The sequence below is a fragment of the Pristiophorus japonicus genome, chromosome 20 (assembly GCF_044704955.1).
Source record: "Pristiophorus japonicus isolate sPriJap1 chromosome 20, sPriJap1.hap1, whole genome shotgun sequence".
Classification (NCBI taxonomy): domain Eukaryota; kingdom Metazoa; phylum Chordata; class Chondrichthyes; family Pristiophoridae; genus Pristiophorus; species Pristiophorus japonicus.
In genome coordinates this window covers 871,395-898,547 of record NC_091996.1, presented here as the reverse complement: position 1 = coordinate 898,547, position 27,153 = coordinate 871,395, and the positions used below count along the sequence as shown (strand labels likewise).

General features: G+C 50.3%; 1 protein-coding gene across 3 annotated transcripts in view; it reads left to right on the top strand.

The window, feature by feature from the left end:
* LOC139233099 (retinoic acid receptor RXR-alpha) overlaps positions 1-27,153 on the top strand; it is a 213,488-nt gene that overhangs the window by 52,243 nt on the left and 134,092 nt on the right. For 2 of the 3 annotated variants that reach the window (XM_070863621.1, XM_070863620.1), the window contains exon 2: positions 8,233-8,483. In XM_070863621.1, the coding sequence (XP_070719722.1) occupies positions 8,271-8,483 (213 nt within the window). In that variant the 5' untranslated portion in view covers positions 8,233-8,270. Of the gene's footprint in view, positions 1-8,232; positions 8,484-10,892; positions 11,013-27,153 lie in introns of those variants that run through there. The other variant, XM_070863622.1, reaches the window with a different exon arrangement.

Below are 27,153 nucleotides of genomic sequence, written 5' to 3'. Positions count from 1 at the left end.
CCACCAAAGTGGATAAATTCACATTTATCCACATTATACTTCATCTGCCATGCATTTGCCCACTCATCTAACCTATCCAACTCACTCTGCAGCCTCATAGCATCCTCCTCGCAGCTCACACTGCCACCCAACTTAGTGTCATCCGCAAATTTGGAGATACTACATTTAATCCTGTTGTCTAAATCATTAATGTACACTGTAAACAGCTGAGGCCCCAGCACAAAACCTTGCGGTACCCCACTAGTCACTGCCTGCCATTCTGTAAAGTATCCATTTGCTCCTACTCTTTGCTTCCTGTCTGCCAACCAGTTCTCAATCCACGTCAGCACACTACCCCCAATCACATGTGCTTTAACTTTGCACATTAATCTCTTGTTTGGGACCTTGTCGATAGCCTTCTGAACTTCCAAATACACCACATCAACTGGTTCTCCCTTGTCCACTCTACTGGAAACATCCTCAAAAAATTCCAGAAGATTTGTCAAGCATGATATCCCTTTCACAAATCCATGCTGACTTGGACCTATCATGTCACCTCTTTCCAAATGCGCTGCGATGACATCCTTAATAATTGATTCCATCATTTTACCCACTACCGATGTCAGGATGACCGGTCTATAATTCCCTGTTTTCTCTCTCCCTCCTTTTTTAAAAAGTGGGGTTACATTGGCTACCCTCCACTCCATAGGAACTGATCTAGAGTCTATGGAATGTTGGAAAATGACAGTCAATGCATCCGCTATTTCCAAGGCCACCTCCTTAAGTACTCTGGGATGCAGTCCATCAGGCCCTGGGGATTTATCGGCCTTCAATCCCATCAATTTCCCCAACACAATTTCCCGACTCATAAGGATTTCCCTCAGTTCCTCCTTCTTACTAGACCCTCTGACCCCTTTTATATCCAGAAGGTTGTTTGTGTCCTCCTTAGTGAATACCGAACTAAAGTACTTGTTCAATTGGTCTGCCATTTCTTTGTTCCCCGTTATGACTTCCCCTGATTCTGACTGCAGGGAACCGACGTTTGTCTTTACTAACCTTTTTCTCTTTACATATCTCTAAAAGCTTTTGCAGTCCGTCTTAATGTTCCCTGCAAGCTTCCTCTCGTACTCTATTTTCCCTGCCCTAATCAAACCCTTTGTCCTCCTCTGCTGAGTTCTAAATTTCTCCCAGTCTCCGGGTTCGCTGCTATTTCTGGCCAATTTGCATGCCACTTCCTTGGCTTTTATACTATCCCTGATTTCCCTTGATAATCACGGTTGAGCCACCTTCCCTTTTTTATTTTTACGCCAGACAGGGATGTACAATTGTTGTTGTTCATCCATGCGGTCTCTAAATGTCTGCCATTGCCCATCCACTGTCAACCCCTTAAGTATCATTCGCCAGTCTATTCTAGCCAATTCACGCCTCATACCTTCAAAGTTACCCTTCTTTAAGTTCTGGACCTTGGTCTCTGAATTAACTGTTTCATTCTCCATCCTAATGTAGAATTCCACCATATTATGGTCACTCTTCCCCAAGGGGCCTCACACAATGAGATTGCTAATTAATCCTCTCTCATTACACAACACCCAGTCTAAGATGGCCTCCCCCATAGTTGGTTCTTGGACATATTGGTCTAGAAAATTCATCCCTTATGCACTCCAGGAAATCCTCCTCCACCGTATTGCTTCCAGTTTGGTTAGCCCAATCTATATGCATATTAAAGTCACCCATGATAACTGCTGCACCTTTATTGCATGCACCCCTAATTTCCTGTTTGATGCCCTCCCCAACATCACTACTACTGTTTGGCGGTCTGTACACAACTCCCACTAACGGTTTTTGCCCTTTGGTGTTCTGCAGCTCTACCCATATAGATTCCACATCATCTATGCTAATGTCCTTCCTAACTATTGCATTAACCAGCAATGCTGCCCCACCTCCTTTTCTTTTTATTTTATCCTTCCTGAATGTTGAATACACTTGGATGTTGAGTTCCCAGCCCTGATCATCCTGGAGCCACGTCTCTGTAATCCCAATCACGTCCTATCTGTCAACATGTATTTGCACAGTTAATTCATCCACCTTATTACGGATACTCCTTGTATTAAGACACAAAGCCTTCAGGCTTGTTTTTTTAACACCCTTTGTCCTTTTAGAATTATGATGTGGTGTGGCCCTTTTTGTTTCTTGCCTTTGTTTACTCGGCCTTCCACTGTTGCTTTTTACCTTTCTACCATCTGTTTCTGACTCCATATTATTTCACCCTGTCTCACTGAATAGGTTCCCATCCCCCTGCCATATTAGTTTTAACACTCCCGAACTGCATTAGCAAATGTTACCCCCAGGACATCAGTTCCAGTCCTGCCCAAGTGCAGACCGTCCCTTTTGTACAGTTCCCACTTCCCCCAGAACTGGTTCCAATGTCCCAGGAATTTGAATCCTTCCCTCTTGCACCACTGCTCAAGCCACGTATTTATTCTAATTATCCTGCTCCCTCTACTCTGATTAGCACGTGGCACTGGTAGCAATCCAGAGATTACTACCTTTGAGGTCCTACTTTTTAATTTAACTCCTAGCTCCTTAAATTCAGCTTGTAGGACCTCTTCCTGCTTCTTAGCTATATCGTTGGTACCTACATGTACCACGACAACTGGCTGTTCACCCTCCCTCTCCAGAATGCTCTGCAGCCGCTCCAAGACATCCTTGACCCTTGCACCAGGGAGGCAAAATACCATCCTGGAGTCTCGGTTGCGGCCGCAGAAACTCCTATCTATTCCCCTTACAATAGAGTCCCCTATCACAATAGCTCTCCCACTCTTTTTCCCGCCCTTCTGTGCAGCAGAACCATCCATGGTGCCGTGAACCTGGCTGCTGGTGCCTTCCCCTAGTAAGTCATCTCCCCCAACAGTATCCAAAACGGTATATCTGTTTTGGAGGGAGTTGACGGCAGGGGACACCTGCACTACCTTCCTGCTCTTGCCTTGTCTCTTGGTCACCCATTCACTATCTGTCCTAACCCTTACCTGCGGTTTGACCAACTCACTAAATGTGCTATCCACAACATTCTCAGCATCGCGCATGCTCCATAGTGAGTCCATCCGCAGCTCCAGTGCCGTCATGCGGACCTTTACTATGTATTTAACCCCGTGCTGTAGGTGCCCTGGGTGTATGTGATGGGACAGTGTTGTGTGAACTTTACTCTGTATCTAAACCATGCTGTACCTGCCCTGGGAGTGTTTGATGGGACAGTGTAGAGGGAGCTTTACTCTTCATGTAATCCGTGCTGTACCTGCCCTGGGAGTGTTTGATGGGACAGTGTTGTGTGAACTTTACTCTGTATCTAAACCATGCTGTACCTGCCCTGGGAGTGTTTGATGGGACAGTGTAGAGGGAGCTTTATTCTTCATGTACCCCGTGCTGTACCTGCCCTGGGAGTGTTTGATGGAACAGTGTAGAGGGAGCTTTACTCTGTATCTAACCCCATGCTGTACCTGCCCTGGGAGTGTTTGATGGGACAGTGTAGAGGGAGCTTTACTCTGTATCTAACCCCCTGTACCTGCCCTGGGAGTGTTTGATGGGACAGTGTAGAGGGAGCTTTGCTCTGTATCTAACCCCATGCTGTACCTGCCCTGGGAGTATTTGATGGGACAGTGTAGAGGGAGCTTTACTCTGTATCTAACCCCCTGTACCTGCCCTGGGAGTGTTTGATGGGACAGTGTAGAGGGAGCTTTACTCTGTATCTAACGCCCTGTACCAGCCCTGGGAGTGTTTGATGGGACAGTGTAGAGGGAGCTTTACTCTGTATCTAACCCCCTGTACCAGCCCTGGGAGTGTTTGGTGGGACAGTGAAGAGGGAGCTTTACTCTATATCTAACCCCGTGCTGTACCTGCCCTGGGAGTGTTTGATGGGACAGTGTGGAGGGAGCTTTACTCTGTATCTAACCCCCTGTACCTGCCCTGGGAGTGTTTGATGGGACAGTGTAGAGGGAGCTTTACTCTATATCTAACCCCATGCTGTACCTGCCCTGGGAGTGTTTGATGGGACAGTGTAGACGGAGCTTTACTCTGTATCTAACCCCCTGTACCTGCCCTGGGAGTGTTTGATGGGACAGTGTAGAGGGAGCTTTACTCTGTATCTAACGCCCTGTACCAGCCCTGGGAGTGTTTGATGGGACAGTGTAGAGGGAGCTTTACTCTTCATGTACCCCGTGCTGTACCTGCCCTGGGAGTGTTTGATGGGACAGTGTAGAGGGAGTTTTACTCTGTATCTAACCCCCTGTACCAGCCCTGGGAGTGTTTGGTGGGACAGTGAAGAGGGAGCTTTACTCTATATCTAACCCCGTGCTGTACCTGCCCTGGGAGTGTTTGATGGGACAGTGTGGAGGGAGCTTTACTCTGTATCTAACCCCCTGTACCTGCCCTGGGAGTGTTTGATGGGACAGTGTAGAGGGAGCTTTACTCTGTATCTAACGCCCTGTACCAGCCCTGGGAGTGTTTGATGGGACAGTGTAGAGGGAGCTTTACTCTTCATGTACCCCGTGCTGTACCTGCCCTGGGAGTGTTTGATGGGACAGTGTAGAGGGAGTTTTACTCTGTATCTAACCCCCTGTACCAGCCCTGGGAGTGTTTGGTGGGACAGTGAAGAGGGAGTTTTACTCTGTATCTAACCCCCTGTACCAGCCCTGGGAGTGTTTGATGGGACAGTGTAGAGGGAGCTTTACTCTATATCTAACCCCCTGTACCTGCCCTGGGAGTGTTTGATGGGACAGTGTAGAGGGAGTTTTACGAAGTAGCTAACCCCATGCTGTACCTGCCCTGGGAATATAAATATAGAAACATAAAAAATAGGTGCAGGAGTAGGCCATTCGGCCCTTCTAGCCTGCACCGCCATTCAATGAGCTCATTGCTGAACATGCAACTTCAGTACCCCATTCCTGCTTTCTCACCATACCCCTTGATCCACCTCATAGTAAGGACATCATCTAACTCTTTTTTGAATATATTTAGTGAATTGGCCTCAACAACCTTCTGTGGTAGAGAATTCCACAGGTTCACCACTCTCTGGGTGAAGAAGTTTCTCCTCATCTCGGTCCTAAATGGCTTACCCCTTATACTTAGACTGTGAGCCCTTGTTCTGGACTTCCCCAACATTGGGAACATTCTTCCTGCATCTAACCTGTCTAACCCCGTCAGAATTTGAAACATTTCTATGAGATTCCCTCTCATTCTTCTGAACTCCAGTGAATACAAGCCCAGTCGATCCAGTCTTTCTTGATATGTCAGTCCCGCCATCCCGGGAATCAGTCTGGTGAACCTTCGCTGCACTCCCTCAATAGCAAGAATGTCCTTCCTCGAGTTAGGAGACCAAAACTGTACACAATACTCCAGGTGTGGCCTCACCAAGGTCCTGTACAACTGTAGCAACACCTCCCTGCCCCTGTATTCAAATCCCCTCGCTATGAAGGCCAACATGCCATTTGCTTTCTTAACCATCTGCTGTACCTGCATGCCAACCTTCAATGACTGATGTACCATGACACCCAAGTCTCGTTGCACCTCCCCTTTTCCTAATCTGTCAGCATTCAGATAATAGTCTGTCTCTCTGTTTTTTTGTTTGATGGGACAGTGTAGAGGGAGCTTTACTCTGTATCTAACCCCCTGTACCTGCCCTGGGAGTGTTTGATGTGACAGTGTAGAGGAAGCTTTATTCTGTATCTAACCCGTGCTGTACCTGCCCTGGGAGTGTTTAATGGGACAGTGTAGAGGAAGCTTTACTCTGTATCTAACCCTGTGCTGTACCTGCCCTGGGAGTGTTTGATGGGACAGTGTCGAGGGAGCTTTACTCTGTATCGAACCCCGTGCTGTACCTGCCCTGGGAGTGTTTAATGGGACAGTGTAGAGGGAGCTTTACTCTGTATCTAAACTGTGCTGTACCTGCCCTGGGAGTGTTTGATGTGACAGTGTAGAGGAAGCTTTATTCTGTATCTAACCCGTGCTGTACCTGCCCTGGGAGTGTTTGATGGGACAGTGTAGAGGGAGCTTTACTCTGTATCTAACCCCCTGTACCTGCCCTGGGAGTGTTTGATGGGATAGTGTAGAGGGAGCTTTACTCTGTATCTCACCCCGTGCTGTACCTGCCCTGGGAGTGTTTGATGGGACAGTGTAGAGGGAGCTTTACTCTATATCTAACCCCTTGCTGTACCTGCCCTGGGAGTGTTTGATGGGACAGTGTAGAGGGAGCTTTACTCTGTATCGAACCCCGTGCTGTACCTGCCCTGGGAGTGTTTGATGGGACAGTGTAGAGGGAGCTTTACTCTGTATCTAACCCCCTGTACCTGCCCTGGGAGTGTTTGATGGGACAGTGTAGAGGGAGCTTTACTCTGTATCTAACCCGTGCTGTACCTGCCCTGGGAGTGTTTGATGGGACAGTGTAGAGGGAGCTTTACTCTGTATCTAACCCCCTGTACCTGCCCTGGGAGTGTTTGATGGGACAGTGTAGAGGGAGCTTTACTCTGTATCTCACCCTGTGCTGTACCTGCCCTGGGAGTGTTTGATGGGACAGTGTAGAGGGAGCTTTACTCTGTATCTAACCCGTGCTGTACCTGCCCTGGGAGTGTTTGATGGGACAGTGTAGAGGGAGCTTTACTCTGTATCTAACCCGTGCTGTACCTGCCCTGGGAGTGTTTGATGGGACAGTGTAGAGGGAGCTTTACTCTGTATCTAACCCCCTGTACCTGCCCTGGGAGTGTTTGATGGGACAGTGTAGAGGGAGCTTTACTCTGTATCTAACCCTGTGCTGTACCTGCCCTGGGAGTGTTTGATGGGACAGTGTAGAGGGAGCTTTACTCTGTATCTAACCCGTGCTGTACCTGCCCTGGGAGTGTTTGATGGGACAGTGTAGAGGGAGCTTTACTCTGTATCTAACCCCCTGTACCTGCCCTGGGAGTGTTTGATGGGACAGTGTAGAGGGAGCTTTACTCTGTATCTAACCCCATGCTGTACCTGCCCTGGGAGTGTTTGATGGGACAGTGTAGAGGGAGCTTTACTCTGTATCTAACCCCATGTACCTGCCCTGGGAGTGTTTGATGGGACAGTGTAGAGGGAGCTTTACTCTGTATCGAACCCATGCTGGGAGCTGTGTTTGTTCCAGCACCAACACCCACATGCATTATCTCAGCAGTGAGCACAGTTACACATAGCGTTGTCTCAGGGTGTGCAGTCGTTGCTGAAGTGACCAGGCATTGACAAGCTGCCTGCCTGCTCCGTGGTTGAGGTGAGCCATGGTTACTTCCTGTTGTTTACTCGTGACTTCTGTAAAGAATCAGATTTCAAACTATAAGCCCCTCGGGCCGGACGTCTGTCTCGACTGGATTGCACCAGTTGTGGGCGCCGCCCTGTGGCAGTCTGCCCGTCACTCTCGCTGTCCTGTCGCCCAGACACACCAAGCCGCCAATGGGAGCCATGTCGTTCGGGCATCGCCAGAGCACGGATTGTTATGGTCTACCGCGTTTCTTCAGCGCCTTTCATAATCTCAGGATGCCCGAAACAACCAATGAAGGATTTTTGGAGTGTAGCCACTGTTGTAATGCAGCAGCCAATTTGCGCACAGCAAGCTCCCACAAACAGTAATGTGATAATGACCAGATAATTTGCTTTAATGATGTTGGTGTTGGTTGTGGAATAAGTATACTGGAAAGGACTTCCCTGCTCTTCTTTGAAATAGTGCCATGGGATCTTTTACGTTACATCTGAGAGGGCAGATGGAACCTCGGTTTAACCACTCATCCAAAAGATGGCCCCTCCAACAGTGCGGCACTCCCTCAGTACTGCCCCTCCGACAGTGCAGCGCTCCCTCAGTACTGCCCCTCCGACAGTGCAGCGCTCCCTCAGTACTGCCCCTCCGACAGTGCAGCGCTCCCTCAGTACTGCCCCTCCGACAGTGCAGCGCTCCCTCAGTACTGCCCCTCCGACAGTGCAGCGCTCCCTCAGTACTGCCCCTCCGACAGTGCGGCACTCCCTCAGTACTGCCCCTCCGACAGTGCAGCGCTCCCTCAGTACTGCCCCTCCGACAGTGCAGCGCTCCCTCGTTGTGGCTTCCTGCCTGTATTATGGGACGTCGATGTGTCAGTGGGGCTCCTGCCTATATTGTGGGATGTCGTGGTGTGTAATTGAGCTTCATAATGAAATGCTTTGTAATAATATTGTGCTTTCGTTCGGCATTTAAAAGATTTTACCTTTTGCTTCTTGCAGACTCTTTGGCGGGAGTGAGCGTTTGCTGTGGAGGAGCCATGAATGCATCTTCTCTTCATCCCCAGATGATGGGCTCTGGTCTCAGCCCCTCCATCAGCTCCCCCAGGCAGCTCCATTCACCCATAAGCACTTTGAACTCTCCCATGAATGGACTGGCCTCTCCCTTTTCCGTGATTAGCTCACCATTGGGACCACACACGATATCCATCCCATCATCTCACAGCATGGGCTATGGAGGACACAGTCCGCAGGTACATCTGTCTGTGATTCCTCACTTGTGTCTCCAGTGCAGGTATTGGTGATGTGAAGAGAACCAATTCACTGACTGTCTCCACCTCACACACTGAGGCTTTTAAGATAACTGGCAAAAGGACCAGAGGGGGAGATGAGGAGAATGTGTTTACGCAGCGAGTTGTTGTGATTGGGAACGCGCTGCCTGAAAGGGCGGTGGGAGCAGATTCAATAGTAACTTTCAAACCGGGAATTGGATAAATACTGGAAAAGGGGCACGGTAGTGGGGCAGGGGGCACCGGGGGGTGGAGTATGGGGGCACAGGGGCAGGGGGCACAGGGGCAGGGGGCACAGGGGCAGGGGGCACCGGGGCACTGGGGCAGGGGTCACAGGGGCACCGGGGCAGGGGGCACCGGGGCGGTGGGCACAGGGGCACCGGGGCAGGGGGCACCGGGGCAGGGGGCACAGGGGCACCGGGGCAGGGGGCACCGGGGCACTGGGGCAGGGGGCACAGGGGCACCGGGGCAGGGGGCACCGGGGCAGGGGGCACAGGGGCAGGGGGCACAGGGGCACCGGGGCAGGGGGCACCGGGGCAGGGGGCACCGGGGCACTGGGGCAGGGGGCACCGGGGCACTGGGGCAGGGGGCACAGGGGCACCGGGGCACCGGGGCACTGGGGCAGGGGGCACTGGGGCAGGGGGCACAGGGGCAGGGGGCACAGGGGCACAGGGGCAGGGGGCACAGGGGCAGGGGGCACAGGGGGCACAGGGGCAGGGGGCACAGGGGGCACAGGGGCACCGGGGCAGGGGGCACCGGGGCACCGGGGCAGGGGGCACCGGGGCAGGGGGCACAGGGGCACCGGGGCAGGGGGCACAGGGGCACCGGGGCAGGGGGCACCGGGGCAGGGGACACAGGGGCACCGGGGCAGGGGGCACCGGGGCAGGGGGCACCGGGGCAGGGGGCACAGGGGCACCGGGGCAGGGGGCACCGGGGCAGGGGGCACAGGGGCAGGGGGCACAGGGGCACCGGGGCAGGGGGCAGGGGCAGGGGGCACAGGGGCACCGGGGCAGGGGGGCACTGGGGCAGGGGGCACAGGGGCAGGGGGCACAGGGGCACCGGGGCAGGGGGCACCGGGGCAGGGGGCACAGGGGCAGGGGGCACGGGGGCACCGGGGCAGGGGGCACAGGGGCAAGGGGCACCGGGGCAGGGGGCACTGGAGCAGGGGGGCACTGGGGCAGGGGGCACTGGGGCAGGGGCACCGGGGCAGGGGGCACAGGGGCAGGGGGCACAGGGGCAGGGGGCACTGGGGCAGGGGACACAGGGGCAGGGGGCACCGGGGCAGGGGGCACTGGGGCAGGGGGCACAGGGGCAGGGGGCACTGGGGCAGGGGGCACTGGGGCAGAGGGCACAGGGGCGGGGGGAGTGGGGCACCGGGGCAGGGGGCACTGGGGCAGGGGGCACTGGGGCAGGGGGCACCGGGGCAGGGGGCACCGGGGCAGGGGGCACTGGGGCAGGGGCACCGGGGCAGGGGGCACAGGGGCAGGGGGCACAGGGGCAGGGGGCACTGGGGCAGGGGACACAGGGGCAGGGGGCACCGGGGCAGGGGGCACTGGGGCAGGGGGCACAGGGGCAGGGGGCACTGGGGCAGGGGGCACTGGGGCAGAGGGCACAGGGGCGGGGGGAGTGGGGCACCGGGGCAGGGGGCACCGGGGCAGGGGGCACTGGGGCAGGGGGCACCGGGGCAGGGGGCACTGGGGCAGGGGGCACTGGGGCAGAGGGCACTGGGGCAGGGGGCACAGGGGCAGGGGGCACGGGGGCGTGGTGTGGAGAACCCATCAAGTCTACACTCCTATCCGAACAAATGTACTCCAGGCAGGGGTGGGAGGACTGGGATTGGAAGGGATCCTGGCCGATTTTCAATGCCAGTCTGCGGAACACGGACATCATTTGTCGCAACCCCCTGCCCCCAGGTTGGAGCAGCAACGCGCACGCTACATTCACCCACTGAGGCTTGGCTGCAGACTGCCAGCACAGTAACTGCAGGTGAGGTGATGGATTGTCTGTCTCACACACAACCAGCCTCACTCAGTGACTGGGCGGGAGTTAGAGGCACTTTTTATGAAAAGGTGTTGCAAAGTGAACGGAATACGACCGGATTGTAGCTGCCTAGCAATGTGATGATGTAAGAGTGAGAGGAGGGTGTTGTTGCAGGAGCTCCTGACTGGGTTCCACAGTGTCCCAATCCATGGTTTATCGAGACCCGTTCCCCCTGTAACTGCACCAACAGTGCAGGGGCACAGAGGGCAGCAACACTTCCTCAACACGCAGGAAAAACTGGGCAAGAGGCGCTTCCTGTCGGAGGGTGCATCCTGCACTCTTGTTCCAGGACTGACTTCCTCTTCCTGTCGAGCCTGACGCTGGCATTTCAGTGCAGTATGACAGCAGAAGAGTCAAATATTCACACTGTGTCCGGCTGAAATGAGAGGCACAAATCGAGGCTCTGTCCTTCTAAACTGTGTCTGAGCTGTATAACACTGGGGTACAGTACTGGTGGGTACAGGTCTGTCACTGTATAACACTGGGGTACAGTACTGGTGGGTACAGGTCTGTCACTGTATAACACTGGGGTACAGTACTGGTGGGTACAGGTCTGTCACTGTATAACACTGGGGTACAGTAATGGTGGGTACAGGTCTGTCACTGTATAACACTGGGGTACAGTACTGGGGGGTACAGGTCTGTCACTATAACACTGGGGTACAGTACTGGGGGGTACAGGTCTGTCACTGTATAACACTGGTGTACAGTACTGGTGGGTACAGGTCTGTCACTGTATAACACTGGGGTACAGTACTGGGGGGTACAGGTCTGTCACTATAACACTGGGGTACAGTACTGGTGGGTACAGGTCTGTCACTGTATAACACTGGTGTACAGTACTGGTGTGTACAGGTCTGTCACTGTATAACACTGGGGTACAGTACTGGTGGGTACAGGTCTGTCACTGTATAACACTGGGGTATAGTACTGGTGGGTACAGGTCTGTCACTGTATAACACTGGGGTACAGTACTGGTGGGTACAGGTCTGTCACTGTATAACATTGGGGTACAGTACTGGTGGGTACAGGTCTGTCACTGTATAACACTGGGGTACAGTACTGGTGGTACAGGTCTGTCACTGTATAACACTGGGGTACAGTACTGGTGGTACAGGTCTGTCACTGTATAACACTGGGGTACAGTACTGGTGGGTTCAGGTCTGTCACTGTATAACACTGGGGTACAGTACTGGTGGGTACAGGTCTGTCACTGTATAACACTGGGGTACAGTACTGGTGGGTACAGGTCTGTCACTGTATAACACTGGGGTACAGTACTGGTGGGTACAGGTCTGTCACTGTATAACATTGGGGTACAGTACTGGTGGGTACAGGTCTGTCACTGTATAACACAGGGGGCCAGTACTGGTGGTACAGGTCTGTCACTGTATAACACTGGGGTACAGTACTGGTGGGTACAGGTCTGTCACTGTATAACACTGGTGCAAGGGTCAAGGATGTCTCGGAGTGGGTGCAGGACATTCTGAAAAGGGGGGGTGAACAGCCAGTTGTCGTGGTGCACATTGGTACCAACGATATAGGTAAAAAAAGGGATGAGGTCCTACGAGACGAAGTTGAGGAGCTAGGAGCTAAAATAAAATGTAGGACCTCAAAAGTAGTAATCTCAGGATTGCTACCAGTGCCACGTGCTAGTCAGAGTAGGAATCGCAGGATAGCGCAGATGAATATGTGGCTTGAGCAGTGGTGCAGCAGGGAGGGATTCAAATTCCTGGGGCATTGGAACCGGTTCTGGGGGAGGTGGGACCAGTACAAACCGGACGGTCTGCACCTGGGCAGGACCGGAACCAATGTCCTAGGGGGAGTGTTTGCTAGTGCTGTTGGGGAGGAGTTAAACTAATATGGCAGGGGGATGGGAACCAATGCTGGGAGACAGAGGGAAACAAAATGGAGACAAAAGCAAAAGACAGAAAGGAGATGAGTAAAAGTGGAGGGCAGAGAAACCCAAGGCAAAAAACAAAAAGGGCCATTGTACAGCAAAATTCTAAAGGGTCAAAGTGTAATAAAAAGGCAAGCATGAAAGCTCGATGCCTCAATGCGAGGAGTATTCGGAACCTAGGAGAGGGCTCTGAGCTTGTTAGAGTGGGTGAGAGCTCAGATGAACAGGACCCCAAGAAAGAATGCAAAAGGCAGGAGGCAACAGAGCAGAGTAGCACTGGGGTAAGTGTAAACCACAAGATGATAGGAAGGGACAATATGTATGAATAAAAAGGGGCTGCAGGAGGGGTCAAAACTAAAAATTATGGTTTAAACGCACGCAGCATTCAAAATAAAGTAAATGAGTTGACGGCACAAATCATTACAAATGGGTATGATTTGGTGGCCATTACAGAAACGTGGTTGCAGGGTGGCCAAGACTGGGAATTAAACATACAGGGGTATCTGACAATTCGGAAAGATAGACAAGAAGGGAAAGGAGGTGGGGTAGCTCTGTTAATAAAGGATGATATCAGGGCAGTTGTGAGAGACGACATTGGCTCTAATGAACAAAATGTTGAATCATTGTGGTGGAGATTAGAGATAGTAAGGGGAAAAAGTCACTGGTGGGTGTAGTTTATAGGCCCCCAAATAATAACTTCACGGTGGGGCAGAAAATAATCAAAGGAATAATGGAGGCATGTGAAAAAGGAATGGCAGTAATCATGGGGGATTTTAACCTACATATCGATTGGTCAAATCAAATTGCACGGGGTAGCCTGGAGGAGGAATTCATATAATGCATACGGGATTGTTTCTTCGAACAGTATGTTACAGAACCTACAAGGGAGCAAGCTATCTTAGATCTGGTCCTGTGTAATGAGACAGGAATAATAAACGATCTCCTAGTAAAAGATCCTCTCGGAATGAGTGATCACAGTATGGTTGAATTTGTAACAGAGATTGAGGATGAGGAAGTAGTGTCTCAAACGAGCATACTATGCTTAAACAAAGGGGACTACAGTGGGATGAGGGCAGAGTTGGCTAAAGTAGACTAGGAACACAGACTAAACGGTGGCACAATTGAGGTACAGTGGAGGACTTTTAAGGAGCTCTTTCACAGTGCTCAACAAAAATATATTCCAGTGAAAAAGAAGTGCAGGAAGAGAAGGGATAACCAGCCGTGGATAACCAAGGAAATAAAGGAGAGTATCAAATTAAAAACCAATGCGTATAAGGTGGCCAAAGTTAGTGGGAAACTAGAAGATTCGGAAAATTTTAAACGACAGCAAATAATGACAAAGAAAGCAATAAAGAAAGGAAAGATAGATTACGAAAGTAAACTTGCGCAAAACATAAAAACGGATAGTAAAAGCTTTTACCGATATATAAAACGAAAGAGAGTGACTAAAGTAAATGTTGGTCCCTTAGAAGATGAGAAGGGGGATTTAATAATGGGAAATGTGGAAATGGCTGAGACCTTAAACTATTATTTTGCTTCGGTCTTCACAGTGGAAGACACAAAAACCATGCCAAAAATTGCTGGTCACGGGAATGTGGGAAGGGAGGACATTGAGATAATCACTATCACTAGGGGGGTAGTGCTGGACAGGCTAATGGGACTCAAGGTAGACAAGTCCCCTGGTGCAGATGAAATGCATCCCAGGGTATTAAAAGAGATGGCGGAAGTTATAGCAGAGGCATTCGTTATAATCTACCAAAATTGTCTGGACTCTGGGGAGGTACCATCGGATTGGAAAGCAGCTAATGCAACACCTCTGTTTAAAAAAGGGGGCAGACAAAAGGCATGTAACTATAGGCCGGTTAGTTTAACATCTGTAGTGGGGAAAATGCTTGAAGCTATCATTAAGGAAGAAATAGCGGGACATCTAGATAGGAATAGTGCAATCAAGCAGACGCAACATGGATTCATGAAGGGGAAATCATGTTTAACTAATTTACTGGAATTCTTTGAGGATATAACAAGCATGGTGGATAGAGGTGTACCGATGGATGTGGTGTATTTAGATTTCCAAAAGGCATTCGATAAGGTGCCACACAAAAGGTCACTGCAGAAGATAAAGGTACGCAGAGTCGGAGGAAATGTATTAGCATGGATAGAGAATTAGCTGGCTAACAGAAAGCAGAGTGTCGGGATAAATGGGTCCTTTTCGGGTTGGAAATCGGTGGTTAGTGGTGTGCCACAGGGATCGGTGCTGGGACCACAACTGTTTACAAGATACATAGATGACCTGGAAGAGGGGACAGAGTGTAGTGTAACAAAATTTGCAGATGACACAAAGATTAGTGGGAAAGCGGGTTGTGTAGAGGACACAGAGAGGCTGCAAAGAGATTTAGATAGGTTAAGCGAATAGGCTAAGGTTTGGCAGATGGAATACAATGTCGGAAAATGTGAGGTCATCCACCTTGGAAAAAAAAACAGTAAGAGGGCATATCTTTTGAATGGGGAGAAATTACAACATGCTGCAGTGCAGAGGGACCTGGGGGTCCTTGTGCATGAATCCAAAAAGTTAGTTTGCAGGTGCAGTAGGTAATCAGGAAGGCGAATGGAATGTTGGCCTTCATTGCGAGAGGGATGGAGGACAAAAGCAGGGAGGTCCTGCTGCAACTGTATAGGGTATTGGTGAGGCCGCACCTGGAGTACTGCGTGCAGTTTTGGTCACCTTACTTCAGGAAGGATATACTAACTTTGGAGGGGGTACAGAGACGATTCACTAGGCTGATTCCGGAGATGAGGGGGTTACCTTATGATGATAGATTGAGTAGACTGGGTCTTTACTCGTTGGAGTTCAGAAGGATGAGGGGTGATCTTATAGAAACATTTAAAATCATGAAAACGATAGAGAAGATAGAGGCAGAGAGGTTGTTTCCACTGGTCGGGGAGACTAGAACTAGGGGGCACAGCCTCAAAATACGGGGGAGCCAATTTAAAACCGAGTTGAGAAGGAATTTCTTTTCCCAGAGGGTTGTGAATCTGTGGAATTCTCTGCCCAAGAAAGCAGTTGAGGCTAGCTCATTGAATGTATTCAAGTCACAGATAGATAGATTTTTAACCAATAAGGGAATTAAGGGTTACGGGGAGCGGGCGGGTAAGTGGAGCTGAGTCCACGGCCAGATCAGCCACGATCTTGTTGAATGGCGGAGCAGGCTCGAGGGGCTAGATGGCCTACACCTGTTCCTAATTCTTATATTCTTATGTTCGTATGTACAGTACTGGTGGGTACAGGCCTGTCACTATATAACACTGGGGTACAGTACTGGTGGGTACAGGTCTGTCACTGTATAACACTGGGTACAGTACTGGTGGGTACATGTCTGTCACTGTATAACACTGGTGTACAGTACTGGTGGGTACAGGTCTGTCACTGTATAACACTGGGGTACAGTACTGGTTGGTACAGGTCTGTCACTGTATAACACTTGGGTGCAGTACTGATAGGTACAGGAGTTTCACTGTATAATACTGGGGTACAGTACTGGTGGGTAGAGGTCTGTCACAGTCTAAAACTGCGGTACAGTACTGGTGGGTACTGGTCTGTCACTGAATAACACTGGGGTACAGCACTGGTGGGTACAGGTATGTCACTGTATAACACTGGGGTACAGTACTGGTTGGTACAGGTCTGTCACTGTATACCACTGGGGTAAAGTACTGGTGGCTACAGGTCAGTCACTGCATAATACTGGGGTACAGTACTGGTGGGTACAGGTCTGTCACTGTATAATACTGGGGTACAGTACTGGTGGGTACAGGTCTGTTAGTGCATAACACTGTGGTACAGTACTGGTGGGTACATGTCTATCACAGTATAACACTGGGGTACAGTACTGGTGGGTACAGGTCTGTCACTGTATAACACGGGGACAGTACTGGTGGGTACAGGTCTGTCAGTGTATAACACTGGGGTACAGTACTGGTGGGTACAGGTCTGTCACTGAATAACACTGGGGTACAGTACTGGTGGGTACAGGTCTGTCACTGTATAACACTGGGGTACAGTACTGGTGGGTACGGGTCTGTCACTGTATAACACTGGGGTAAAGTACTGGTGGGTACAGGTCTGTCATTGTATAACACTGAGGTACAGTACTGGTGGGTACAGGTCTGTCACCGTATAACACTGGGGTACAGTACTGGTGGGTACAGGTCTGTCACTGTATAACACTGGGGTACATTACTGGTGGGTATAGGTCTGTCACTGTATAACACAGGCACAGTAGTGGTGGGTACAGGTCTGTCACTGCATAACACGGGTACAGTTATGGTGGGTACAGGTCTGTCACTGTATAACAATGGGGTATAGTGCTGGTGCGTACAGGTCTGTCACTGTATAACACTGGGGTACAGTACTGGTGGGTACTGGTCTGTCACTGTATAACACTGGGGTACAGTACTGGTGGGTACAGGTCTGTCACTGTATAACAGTGGTGTACGGTACTGGTGAGGACAGGTCTGTCACTGTATAACACTGGGGTACAGTACTGGTGGGTACAGCTCTGTCACTGTATAACACTGGGGTACAGTACTGGTGGGAACAGGTCTGTCACTGCATAACACGGGTAAAGTACTGGTGGGTACAGGACTGTCACTGTATAACACTGGGGTACAGTACTGGTGGGTACAGGTCTGTCACTGTACAAAACTGGGGTACAGTACAGGTGGGTACAGGTCTGTCACTGTATAACACTGGGGTACATTACTGGTGGATACAGGTCTGTCACTGTATAAAACTGGGGTACAGTACTGCTGGGTACAGGTCTGTCACTGTATAACACTAGTGTACAGTACTAGTGGGTACAGGTCTGTCAGTGTATAACAGTGGGGTACAGTACTGGTGGGTACAGGTCTGGCACTGTATGACACTGGGGTACAGTACTGGTGGGTACAGGTCCGTCACTGTATAACACTGGGGTACAGTACTGGTGGGTACAGGTCTGTCACTGTATAACACTGGGGTACAGTACTGGTGGGTAGAGATCTGTCACTGTGCAACACTGGGGTACAGTACTGGTGGGTACAGGTCTGTCAGTGTATAACAGTGGGGTACAGTACTGGTGGGTACAGGTCTGTCAGTGTATAACAGTGGGGTACAGTACTGGTGGGTACAGGTCTGTCACTGTATAACAATGGGGTACAGTACTGGTGGGTAGAGATCTGTCACTGTGCAACACTGGGGTACAGTACTGGTGGGTACAGGTCTGTCAGTGTATAACAGTGGGGTACAGTACTGGTGGGTACAGGTCTGGCACTGTATGACACTTGGGTACAGTACTGGTGGGTACACGTCTGTCACTGTATAACACTGGGGTACAGTACAGGTGGGTACATGTCCGTCACTGTATACCACTGGGGTACAGTACTGGTGGGTGCAGGTCTGTCACTGTATAAAACTGGGGTACAATACAGGTGGGTACAGGTCTGTCACTGTATACCACTGGGATACAGTACTGGTGGGTACAGGTCTGTCACTGTATAACACTGGGGTACAGTACTGGTGGGTACAGGTCTGTCACTGTATAACAGTGGGTTACAGTACTGGTGGGTACAGGTCTGTCACTGTATAACACTGGGGTTCAGTACTGGTGGGTACAGGTCTGTCACTGTATAACACTGGGGTACATTACTGGTGGGTATCGGTCTGTCACTGTATAACACTGGGGTACAGTACTGGTGGGTACAGGTCTGTCACTGTATAACACTGGGGTACATTACTGGTGGGTACAGGTCCGTCACTGTATAACACTGGGGTACAGTACTGGTGGGTACAGGTCAGTCACTGCATAACACTGGGGTGCAGTACTGGTGGGTACATGCCGGTCATTGTATAACAGTGGGATACAGTATTGGTGGGTACAGGTCTGTCACTGTATAACACTGGGGTACAGTACTGGTGGGTACAGGTCTCTCACTGTATAATACTGGGGTACAGTACTGGTGGGTACAGGTCTGTCACTGTATAATACTGAGGTTCAGTACTGGTGGGTACAGGTCTGTCACTGTACAACACTGGGGTACAGTACTGGTGGAGACAGGTCAGTTACTGCATTACACTGGGGTACAGTACTGGTGGGTTCAGGTCTGTCACTGTCTAACACGGGTACAGTACTGGTGGGTACAGTTCTGTCACTGTATAACACTGGGGTACAGTATTGGTGGATGCAAGTATGTCACTGTATAACACTGAGGTACTGTACTGGTGGGTAAAGGTTTGTCACTGTATAACACTGGGGTACAGTACTAGTGGGTACAGGTCTGTCACTGTATAACACTGGGGTACAGTACTGGTGGGCACAGGTCAGTCACTGTATGACACTGGGATACAGTACTAGTGGGTACAGGTCTGTCACTGTATAACACTGGGGTTCAGTACAGGTGGGTACAGGTCTGTCACTGTATAACACTGGGGTACAGTACAGGTGGGTACAGGTCTGTCACTGTATAACACCGGGATACAGTACTGGTAGGTACAGGTCTGTCACTGTATAACACTGGGGTACAGTACTGGTGGGTACAGGTCTGTCACTGTATAACACTGGGGTACAGTACTGGTGGGTACAGGTCTGTCACAGTATAACAATGGCGCACAGTACTGGTGGGTACAGGTCTGTCACTGTATAACACTGGGGTACATTACTGGTGGGTACAGGTCCGTCACTCTATAACACTGGGCTACAGTACTGGTGGGTACAGGTCTGTCACTGTATAACACTGCGGTACAGTACTGGTGGGTACAGGTCAGTCACTGTATAACACTGGGGTACAGTACTGGTGGGTACACGTCTGTCACTGTATAACACTGGGGTACAGTACTGATGGGTACAAGTCTGTCACTGTATAACACTGGGGTACAGTACTGGTGGGTACAGGTCTGTCACTGTATAACACGGGGGTACAGTACTGGCGGTACAGGTCTGTCACTGTATAACACTGGATACAGTACTGGTGGGTACAAGTCTGTCACTGTATAACACTGGGGTACAGTACTGGAGGGTACAGGTCTGTCACTGTATAACGCTGGGGTACAGTACTGGTGGGTACAGGTCTGTCACTGTATAACACTGGGGTACAGTACTGGTGGGTACAGGTCTGTCACTGTATAGCACTGGGGTACAGTACTGGTCGGCACATGCCTGGCACTGAATAACACTGGGGTTACAGTGCTGGTGGTTACAGGTCTGTCACTGTTTAACACTGGGGTGCAGTACTGGTGGATACAGGTCTGTCACTGTATAACACTGGGGTATAGTACTGGTGGGTACAGGTCTGTCACTGTATAACACTGGGGTACAGTAATGGTGGGTACAGGTCTGTCACTGTATAACACTCGGGTACAGTACTGGTGGGTACAGGTTTGTCACTGTATAACACTGGGGTACAGTACTGGTGGGTACAGGTCTGACACTGTATAAAACTGGGGTACAGTACTTGTTGGTACAGGTCTGTCACTGTATAAAACTGGGGTACAGTACTTGTGGGTACAGGTCTGTCACTGTATAACACTGGGGTACAGTACTTGTGGGTGCAGGTCTGTCACTGAATAACACTGGGGTGTATTACTGGTTGGAACAGGCCTGTCACTGTATAAAACTGGGGTACAGTATTGGTGGGTACAGGTCTGTCACTGTATAACAGTGGGGTACAGTACTGGTTGGTACAGGTCTGTCACTGTATGACACTGGGGTACATTACTGGTGGGTACAAGTCTGTCACTGTATAACACTGGGGTACAGTACTGGTGGGTACAGGTCTGTCACTGTATAACACTCGGGTACAGTACTGGTGGGTACAGGTTTGTCACTGTATAACACTGGGGTACAGTACTGGTGGGTACAGGTCTGTCACTGTATAACACTGGGGTACAGTACAGGTGGGTACAGGTCTGTCACTGTATAACACCGGGATACAGTACTGGTAGGTACAGGTCTGTCACTGTATAACACTGGGGTACAGTACTGGTGGGTACAGGTCTGTCACTGTATAACACTGGGGTACAGTACTGGTGGGTACAGGTCTGTCACAGTATAACAATGGCGCACAGTACTGGTGGGTACAGGTCTGTCACTGTATAACACTGGGGTACATTACTGGTGGGTACAGGTCCGTCACTCTATAACACTGGGCTACAGTACTGGTGGGTACAGGTCTGTCACTGTATAACACTGCGGTACAGTACTGGTGGGTACAGGTCAGTCACTGTATAACAATGGGGTACAGTACTGGTGGGTACACGTCTGTCACTGTATAACACTGGGGTACAGTACTGGTGGGTACAAGTCTGTCACTGTATAACACTGGGGTACAGTACTGGTGGGTACAGGTCTGTCACTGTATAACACGGGGGTACAGTACTGGCGGTACAGGTCTGTCACTGTATAACACTGGATACAGTACTGGTGGGTACAAGTCTGTCACTGTATAACACTGGGGTACAGTACTGGAGGGTACAGGTCTGTCACTGTATAACGCTGGGGTACAGTACTGGTGGGTACAGGTCTGTCACTGTATAGCACTGGGATACAGTACTGGTGGGTACAGGTCTGTCACTGTATAACGCTGGGGTACAGTACTGGTGGGTACAGGTCTGTCACTGTATAACACTGGGGTACAGTACTGGTGGGTACAGGTCTGTCACTGTATAACACTGGGATACAGTACTGGTGGGTACAGGTCTGTCACTGTATAACACTGGGGTACAGTACTGGTGGGTGCAGGCCTGTCACTGTATAGCACTGGGGTACAGTACTGGTCGGCACATGCCTGGCACTGAATAACACTGGGGTTACAGTGCTGGTGGTTACAGGTCTGTCACTGTTTAACACTGGGGTACAGTACTGGTGGATACAGGTCTGTCACAGTATAACACTGGGGTACAGTACTGGTGGATACAGGTCTGTCACTGTATAACACTGGGGTACAGTAATGGTGGGTACAGGTCTGTCACTGTATAACACTCGGGTACAGTACTGGTGGGTACAGGTTTGTCACTGTATAACACTGGGGTACAGTACTGGTGGGTACAGGTCTGACACTGTATAAAACTGGGGTACAGTACTTGTTGGTACAGGTCTATCACTGTATAAAACTGGGGTACAGTACTTGTGGGTACAGGTCTGTCACTGTATAACACTGGGGTACAGTACTTGTGGGTGCAGGTCTGTCACTGAATAACACTGGGGTGTATTACTGGTTGGAACAGGCCTGTCACTGTATAAAACTGGGGTACAGTATTGGTGGGTACAGGTCTGTCAGTGTATAACAGTGGGGTACAGTACTGGTTGGTACAGGTCTGTCACTGTATGACACTGGGGTACATTACTGGTGGGTACAAGTCTGTCACTGTATAACACTGGGGTACAGTATTGGTGGGTACAGGTCTGTCACTGTATAACACTGGGGTACCGTACTGCTGGGTGCAGGTCTGTCACTGTACAACACTGGGGTACAGTACTGGTGGGTACAGGTCTGTCACTGTATAACAATGGGGTACAGTACTGGTGGGTACAGGTCTGTCACTGTATAACACTGGGGTACAGTACTGGTGGGTACAGGTCTGTCACTGTATAACAATGGGGTACAGTACTGGTGGGTACAAGTCTGTCACTGCATGACACTGGGATACAGTACTGGTGGGTACAGGTCAGTCACTGTATAACACTGTGGTACAGTACTGGTGGGTACAGGTCTGTCACTGCATGACACTGGGATACAGTACTGGTGGGTACAGGTCAGTCACTGTATAACACTGGGGTACAGTACTGGTGGGTACAAGTCTGTCACTGTATAACACTGGGGTACAGTACTGATGGATACAAGTCTGTCACTGTATAACACTGGGGTACAGTACTGGTGGGTATAGGTCAGTCACTGTATAACACTGGGATACAGTACTGGTGGGTACAGGTCTGTCACTGTATAACACTGGATAGAGTACTGGTGGGTACAAGTCTGTCACTGTATACCACAGGGGTACAGTACTGGTGGGTTCAGGGCTGTCACTGTATAACACTAGGGTACAGTACTAGTGGGTACAGGTCTGTCACTGTATAACGCTGGGGTACAATACTGGTGGGTACAGGTCTGTCACTGTAAAACACTGGGGTACAGTACTGGTGGGAACAGGTCTGTCACTGTATAACACTGGGGTACAGTACTGCTGGGTACAGGTCTGTCACTGTATAACAGTGGGTTACAGTACTGGTGGGTACAGGTCTGTCACTGTATAACACTGGGGTTCAGTACTGGTGGGTACAAGTCTGTCACTGTATAACACTGGGGTTCATTACTGGTGGGTATCGGTCTGTCACTGTATAACACTGGGGTACAGTACTGGTGGGTACAGGTCTGTCACTGTATAACACTGGGGTACATTACTGGTGGGTACAGGTCCGTCACTGTATAACACTGGGGTACAGTACTGGTGGGTACAGGTCAGTCACTGCATAACACTGGGGTACAGTACTGGTGGGTACATGCCGGTCATTGTATAACAGTGGGATACAGTATTGGTGGGTATAGGTCTGTCACTGTATAACACTGGGGTACAGTACTGGTGGGTACAGGTCTCTCACTGTATAACACTGGGGTACAGTACTGGTGGGTACAGGTCTGTCACTGTATAATACTGAGGTTCAGTACTGGTGGGTACAGGTCTGTCACTGTATAACACTGGGGTACAGTACTGGTGGAGACAGGTCAGTCACTGCATTACACTGGGGTACAGTACTGGTGGGTTCAGGTCTGTCACTGTCTAACACGGGTACAGTACTGGTGGGTACAGTTCTGTCACTGTATAACACTGGGGTACAGTATTGGTGGATGCAAGTATGTCACTGTATAACACTGAGGTACTGTACTGGTGGGTAAAGGTTTGTCACTGTATAACACTGGGGTACAGTACTAGTGGGTACAGGTCTGTCACTGTATAACACTGGGGTACAGTACTGGTGGGCACAGGTCAGTCACTGTATGACACTGGGATACAGTACTAGTGGGTACAGGTCTGTCACTGTATAACACTGGATACAGTACTGGTGTTTACAAGTCTGTCACTGTATAACACTGGGGTTCAGTACAGGTGGGTACAGGTCTGTCACTGTATAACACTGGGGTACAGTACAGGTGGGTACAGGTCTGTCACTGTATAACACCGGGATACAGTACTGGTAGGTACAGGTCTGTCACTGTATAACACTGGGGTACAGTACTGGTGGGTACAGGTCTGTCACTGTATAACACAGGGGTACAGTACTGGTGGGTACAGGTCTGTCACTGTATAACAATGGCGCACAGTACTGGTGGGTACAGGTCTGTCACTGTATAACACTGGGGTACATTACTGGTGGGTACAGGTCCGTCACTCTATAACACTGGGCTACAGTACTGGTGGGTACAGGTCTGTCACTGTATAACACTGCGGTACAGTACTGGTGGGTACAGGTCAGTCACTGTATAACACTGGGGTACAGTACTGGTGGGTACACGTCTGTCACTGTATAACACTGGGGTACAGTACTGATGGGTACAAGTCTGTCACTGTATAACAATGGGGTACAGTACTGGTGGGTACAGGTCTGTCACTGTATAACACGGGGGTACAGTACTGGCGGTACAGGTCTGTCACTGTATAACACTGGATACAGTACTGGTGGGTACAAGTCTGTCACTGTATAACACTGGGGTACAGTACTGGAGGGTACAGGTCTGTCACTGTATAACGCTGGGGTACAGTACTGGTGGGTACAGGTCTGTCACTGTATAGCACTGGGATACAGTACTGGTGGGTACAGGTCTGTCACTGTATAACGCTGGGGTACAGTACTGGTGGGTACAGGTCTGTCACTGTATAACACTGGGGTACAGTACTGGTGGGTACAGGTCTGTCACTGTATAACACTGGGGTAAGTACTGGTGGGTACAGGTCTGTCACTGTATATCACTGGGGTACAGTACTGGTCGGCACATGCCTGGCACTGAATAACACTGGGGTTACAGTGCTGGTGGTTACAGGTCTGTCACTGTTTAACACTGGGGTACAGTACTGGTGGATACAGGTCTGTCACTGTATAACACTGGGGTATAGTACTGGTGGGTACAGGTCTGTCACTGTATAACACTGGGGTACAGTAATGGTGGGTACAGGTCTGTCACTGTATAACACTCGGGTACAGTCCTGGTGGGTACAGGTTTGTCACTGTATAACACTGGGGAACAGTACTGGTGGGTACAGGTCTGTCACTGTATAACACTGGAGTACAGTACTGGTCGGTACAGGTCTGACACTGTATAAAACTGGGGTACAGTACTTGTTGGTACAGGTCTGTCACTGTATAAAACTGGGGTACAGTACTTGTGGGTACAGGTCTGTCACTGTATAACAATGGCGCACAGTACTGGTGGGTACAGGTCTGTCACTGTATAACACTGGGGTACATTACTGGTGGGTACAGGTCCGTCACTCTATAACACTGGGCTACAGTACTGGTGGGTACAGGTCTGTCACTGTATAACACTGCGGTACAGTACTGGTGGGTACAGGTCAGTCACTGTATAACACTGGGGTACAGTACTGGTGGGTACACGTCTGTCACTGTATAACACTGGGGTACAGTACTGATGGGTACAAGTCTGTCACTGTATAACAATGGGGTACAGTACTGGTGGGTACAGGTCTGTCACTGTATAACACGGGGGTACAGTACTGGCGGTACAGGTCTGTCACTGTATAACACTGGATACAGTACTGGTGGGTACAAGTCTGTCACTGTATAACACTGGGGTACAGTACTGGAGGGTACAGGTCTGTCACTGTATAACGCTGGGGTACAGTACTGGTGGGTACAGGTCTGTCACTGTATAGCACTGGGATACAGTACTGGTGGGTACAGGTCTGTCACTGTATAACGCTGGGGTACAGTACTGGTGGGTACAGGTCTGTCACTGTATAACACTGGGGTACAGTACTGGTGGGTACAGGTCTGTCACTGTATAACACTGGGGTAAGTACTGGTGGGTACAGGTCTGTCACTGTATATCACTGGGGTACAGTACTGGTCGGCACATGCCTGGCACTGAATAACACTGGGGTTACAGTGCTGGTGGTTACAGGTCTGTCACTGTTTAACACTGGGGTACAGTACTGGTGGATACAGGTCTGTCACTGTATAACACTGGGGTATAGTACTGGTGGGTACAGGTCTGTCACTGTATAACACTGGGGTACAGTAATGGTGGGTACAGGTCTGTCACTGTATAACACTCGGGTACAGTCCTGGTGGGTACAGGTTTGTCACTGTATAACACTGGGGAACAGTACTGGTGGGTACAGGTCTGTCACTGTATAACACTGGAGTACAGTACTGGTCGGTACAGGTCTGACACTGTATAAAACTGGGGTACAGTACTTGTTGGTACAGGTCTGTCACTGTATAAAACTGGGGTACAGTACTTGTGGGTACAGGTCTGTCACTGTATAACACTGGGGTACAGTACTTGTGGGTGCAGGTCTGTCACTGAATAACACTGGGGTGTATTACTGGTTGGAACAGGCCTGTCACTGTATAAAACTGGGGTACAGTATTGGTGGGTACAGGTCTGTCAGTGTATAACAGTGGGGTACAGTACTGGTTGGTACAGGTCTGTCACTGTATGACACTGGGGTACATTACTGGTGGGTACAAGTCTGTCACTGTATAACACTGGGGTACAGTACTGGTGGGTACAGGTCTGTCACTGTATAACACTGGGGTACAGTACTGCTGGGTGCAGGTCTGTCACTGTACAACACTGGGGTACAGTACTGGTGGGTACAGGTCTGTCACTGTATAACAATGGGGTACAGTACTGGTGGGTACAGGTCTGTCACTGTATAACACTGGGGTACAGTACTGGTGGGTACAGGTCTGTCACTGTATAACAATGGGGTACAGTACTGGTGGGTACAAGTCTGTCACTGTATGACACTGGGATACAGTACTGGTGGGTACAGGTCAGTCACTGTATAACACTGAGGTACAGTACTGGTGGATACAGGTCTGTCACTGTATGACACTGGGATACAGTACTGGTGGGTACAGGTCAATCACTGTATAACACTGGGGTACAGTACTGGTGGGTACAAGTCTGTCACTGTATAACACTGGGGTACAGTACTGATGGGTACAAGTCTGTCACTGTATAACACTGGGGTACAGTACTGGTGGGTATAGGTCAGTCACTGTATAACACTGGGATACAGTACTGGTGGGTACAGGTCTGTCACTGTATAACACTGGATAGAGTACTGGTGGGTACAAGTCTGTCACTGTATACCACAGGGGTACAGTACTGGTGGGTTCAGGTCTGTCACTGTATAACACTAGGGTACAGTACTAGTGGGTACAGGTCTGTCACTGTATAACGCTGGGGTACAATACTGGTGGGTACAGGTCTGTCACTGTAAAAGACTGGGGTACAGTACTGGTGGGAACAGGTCTGTCACTGTATAACACTGGGGTACAGTACTGCTGGGTACAGGTCTGTCACTGTACAAAACTGGGGTACAGTACAGGTGGGTACAGGTCTGTCACTGTATAACGCTGGGGTACAATACTGGTGGGTACAGGTCTGTCACTGTAAAAGACTGGGGTACAGTACTGG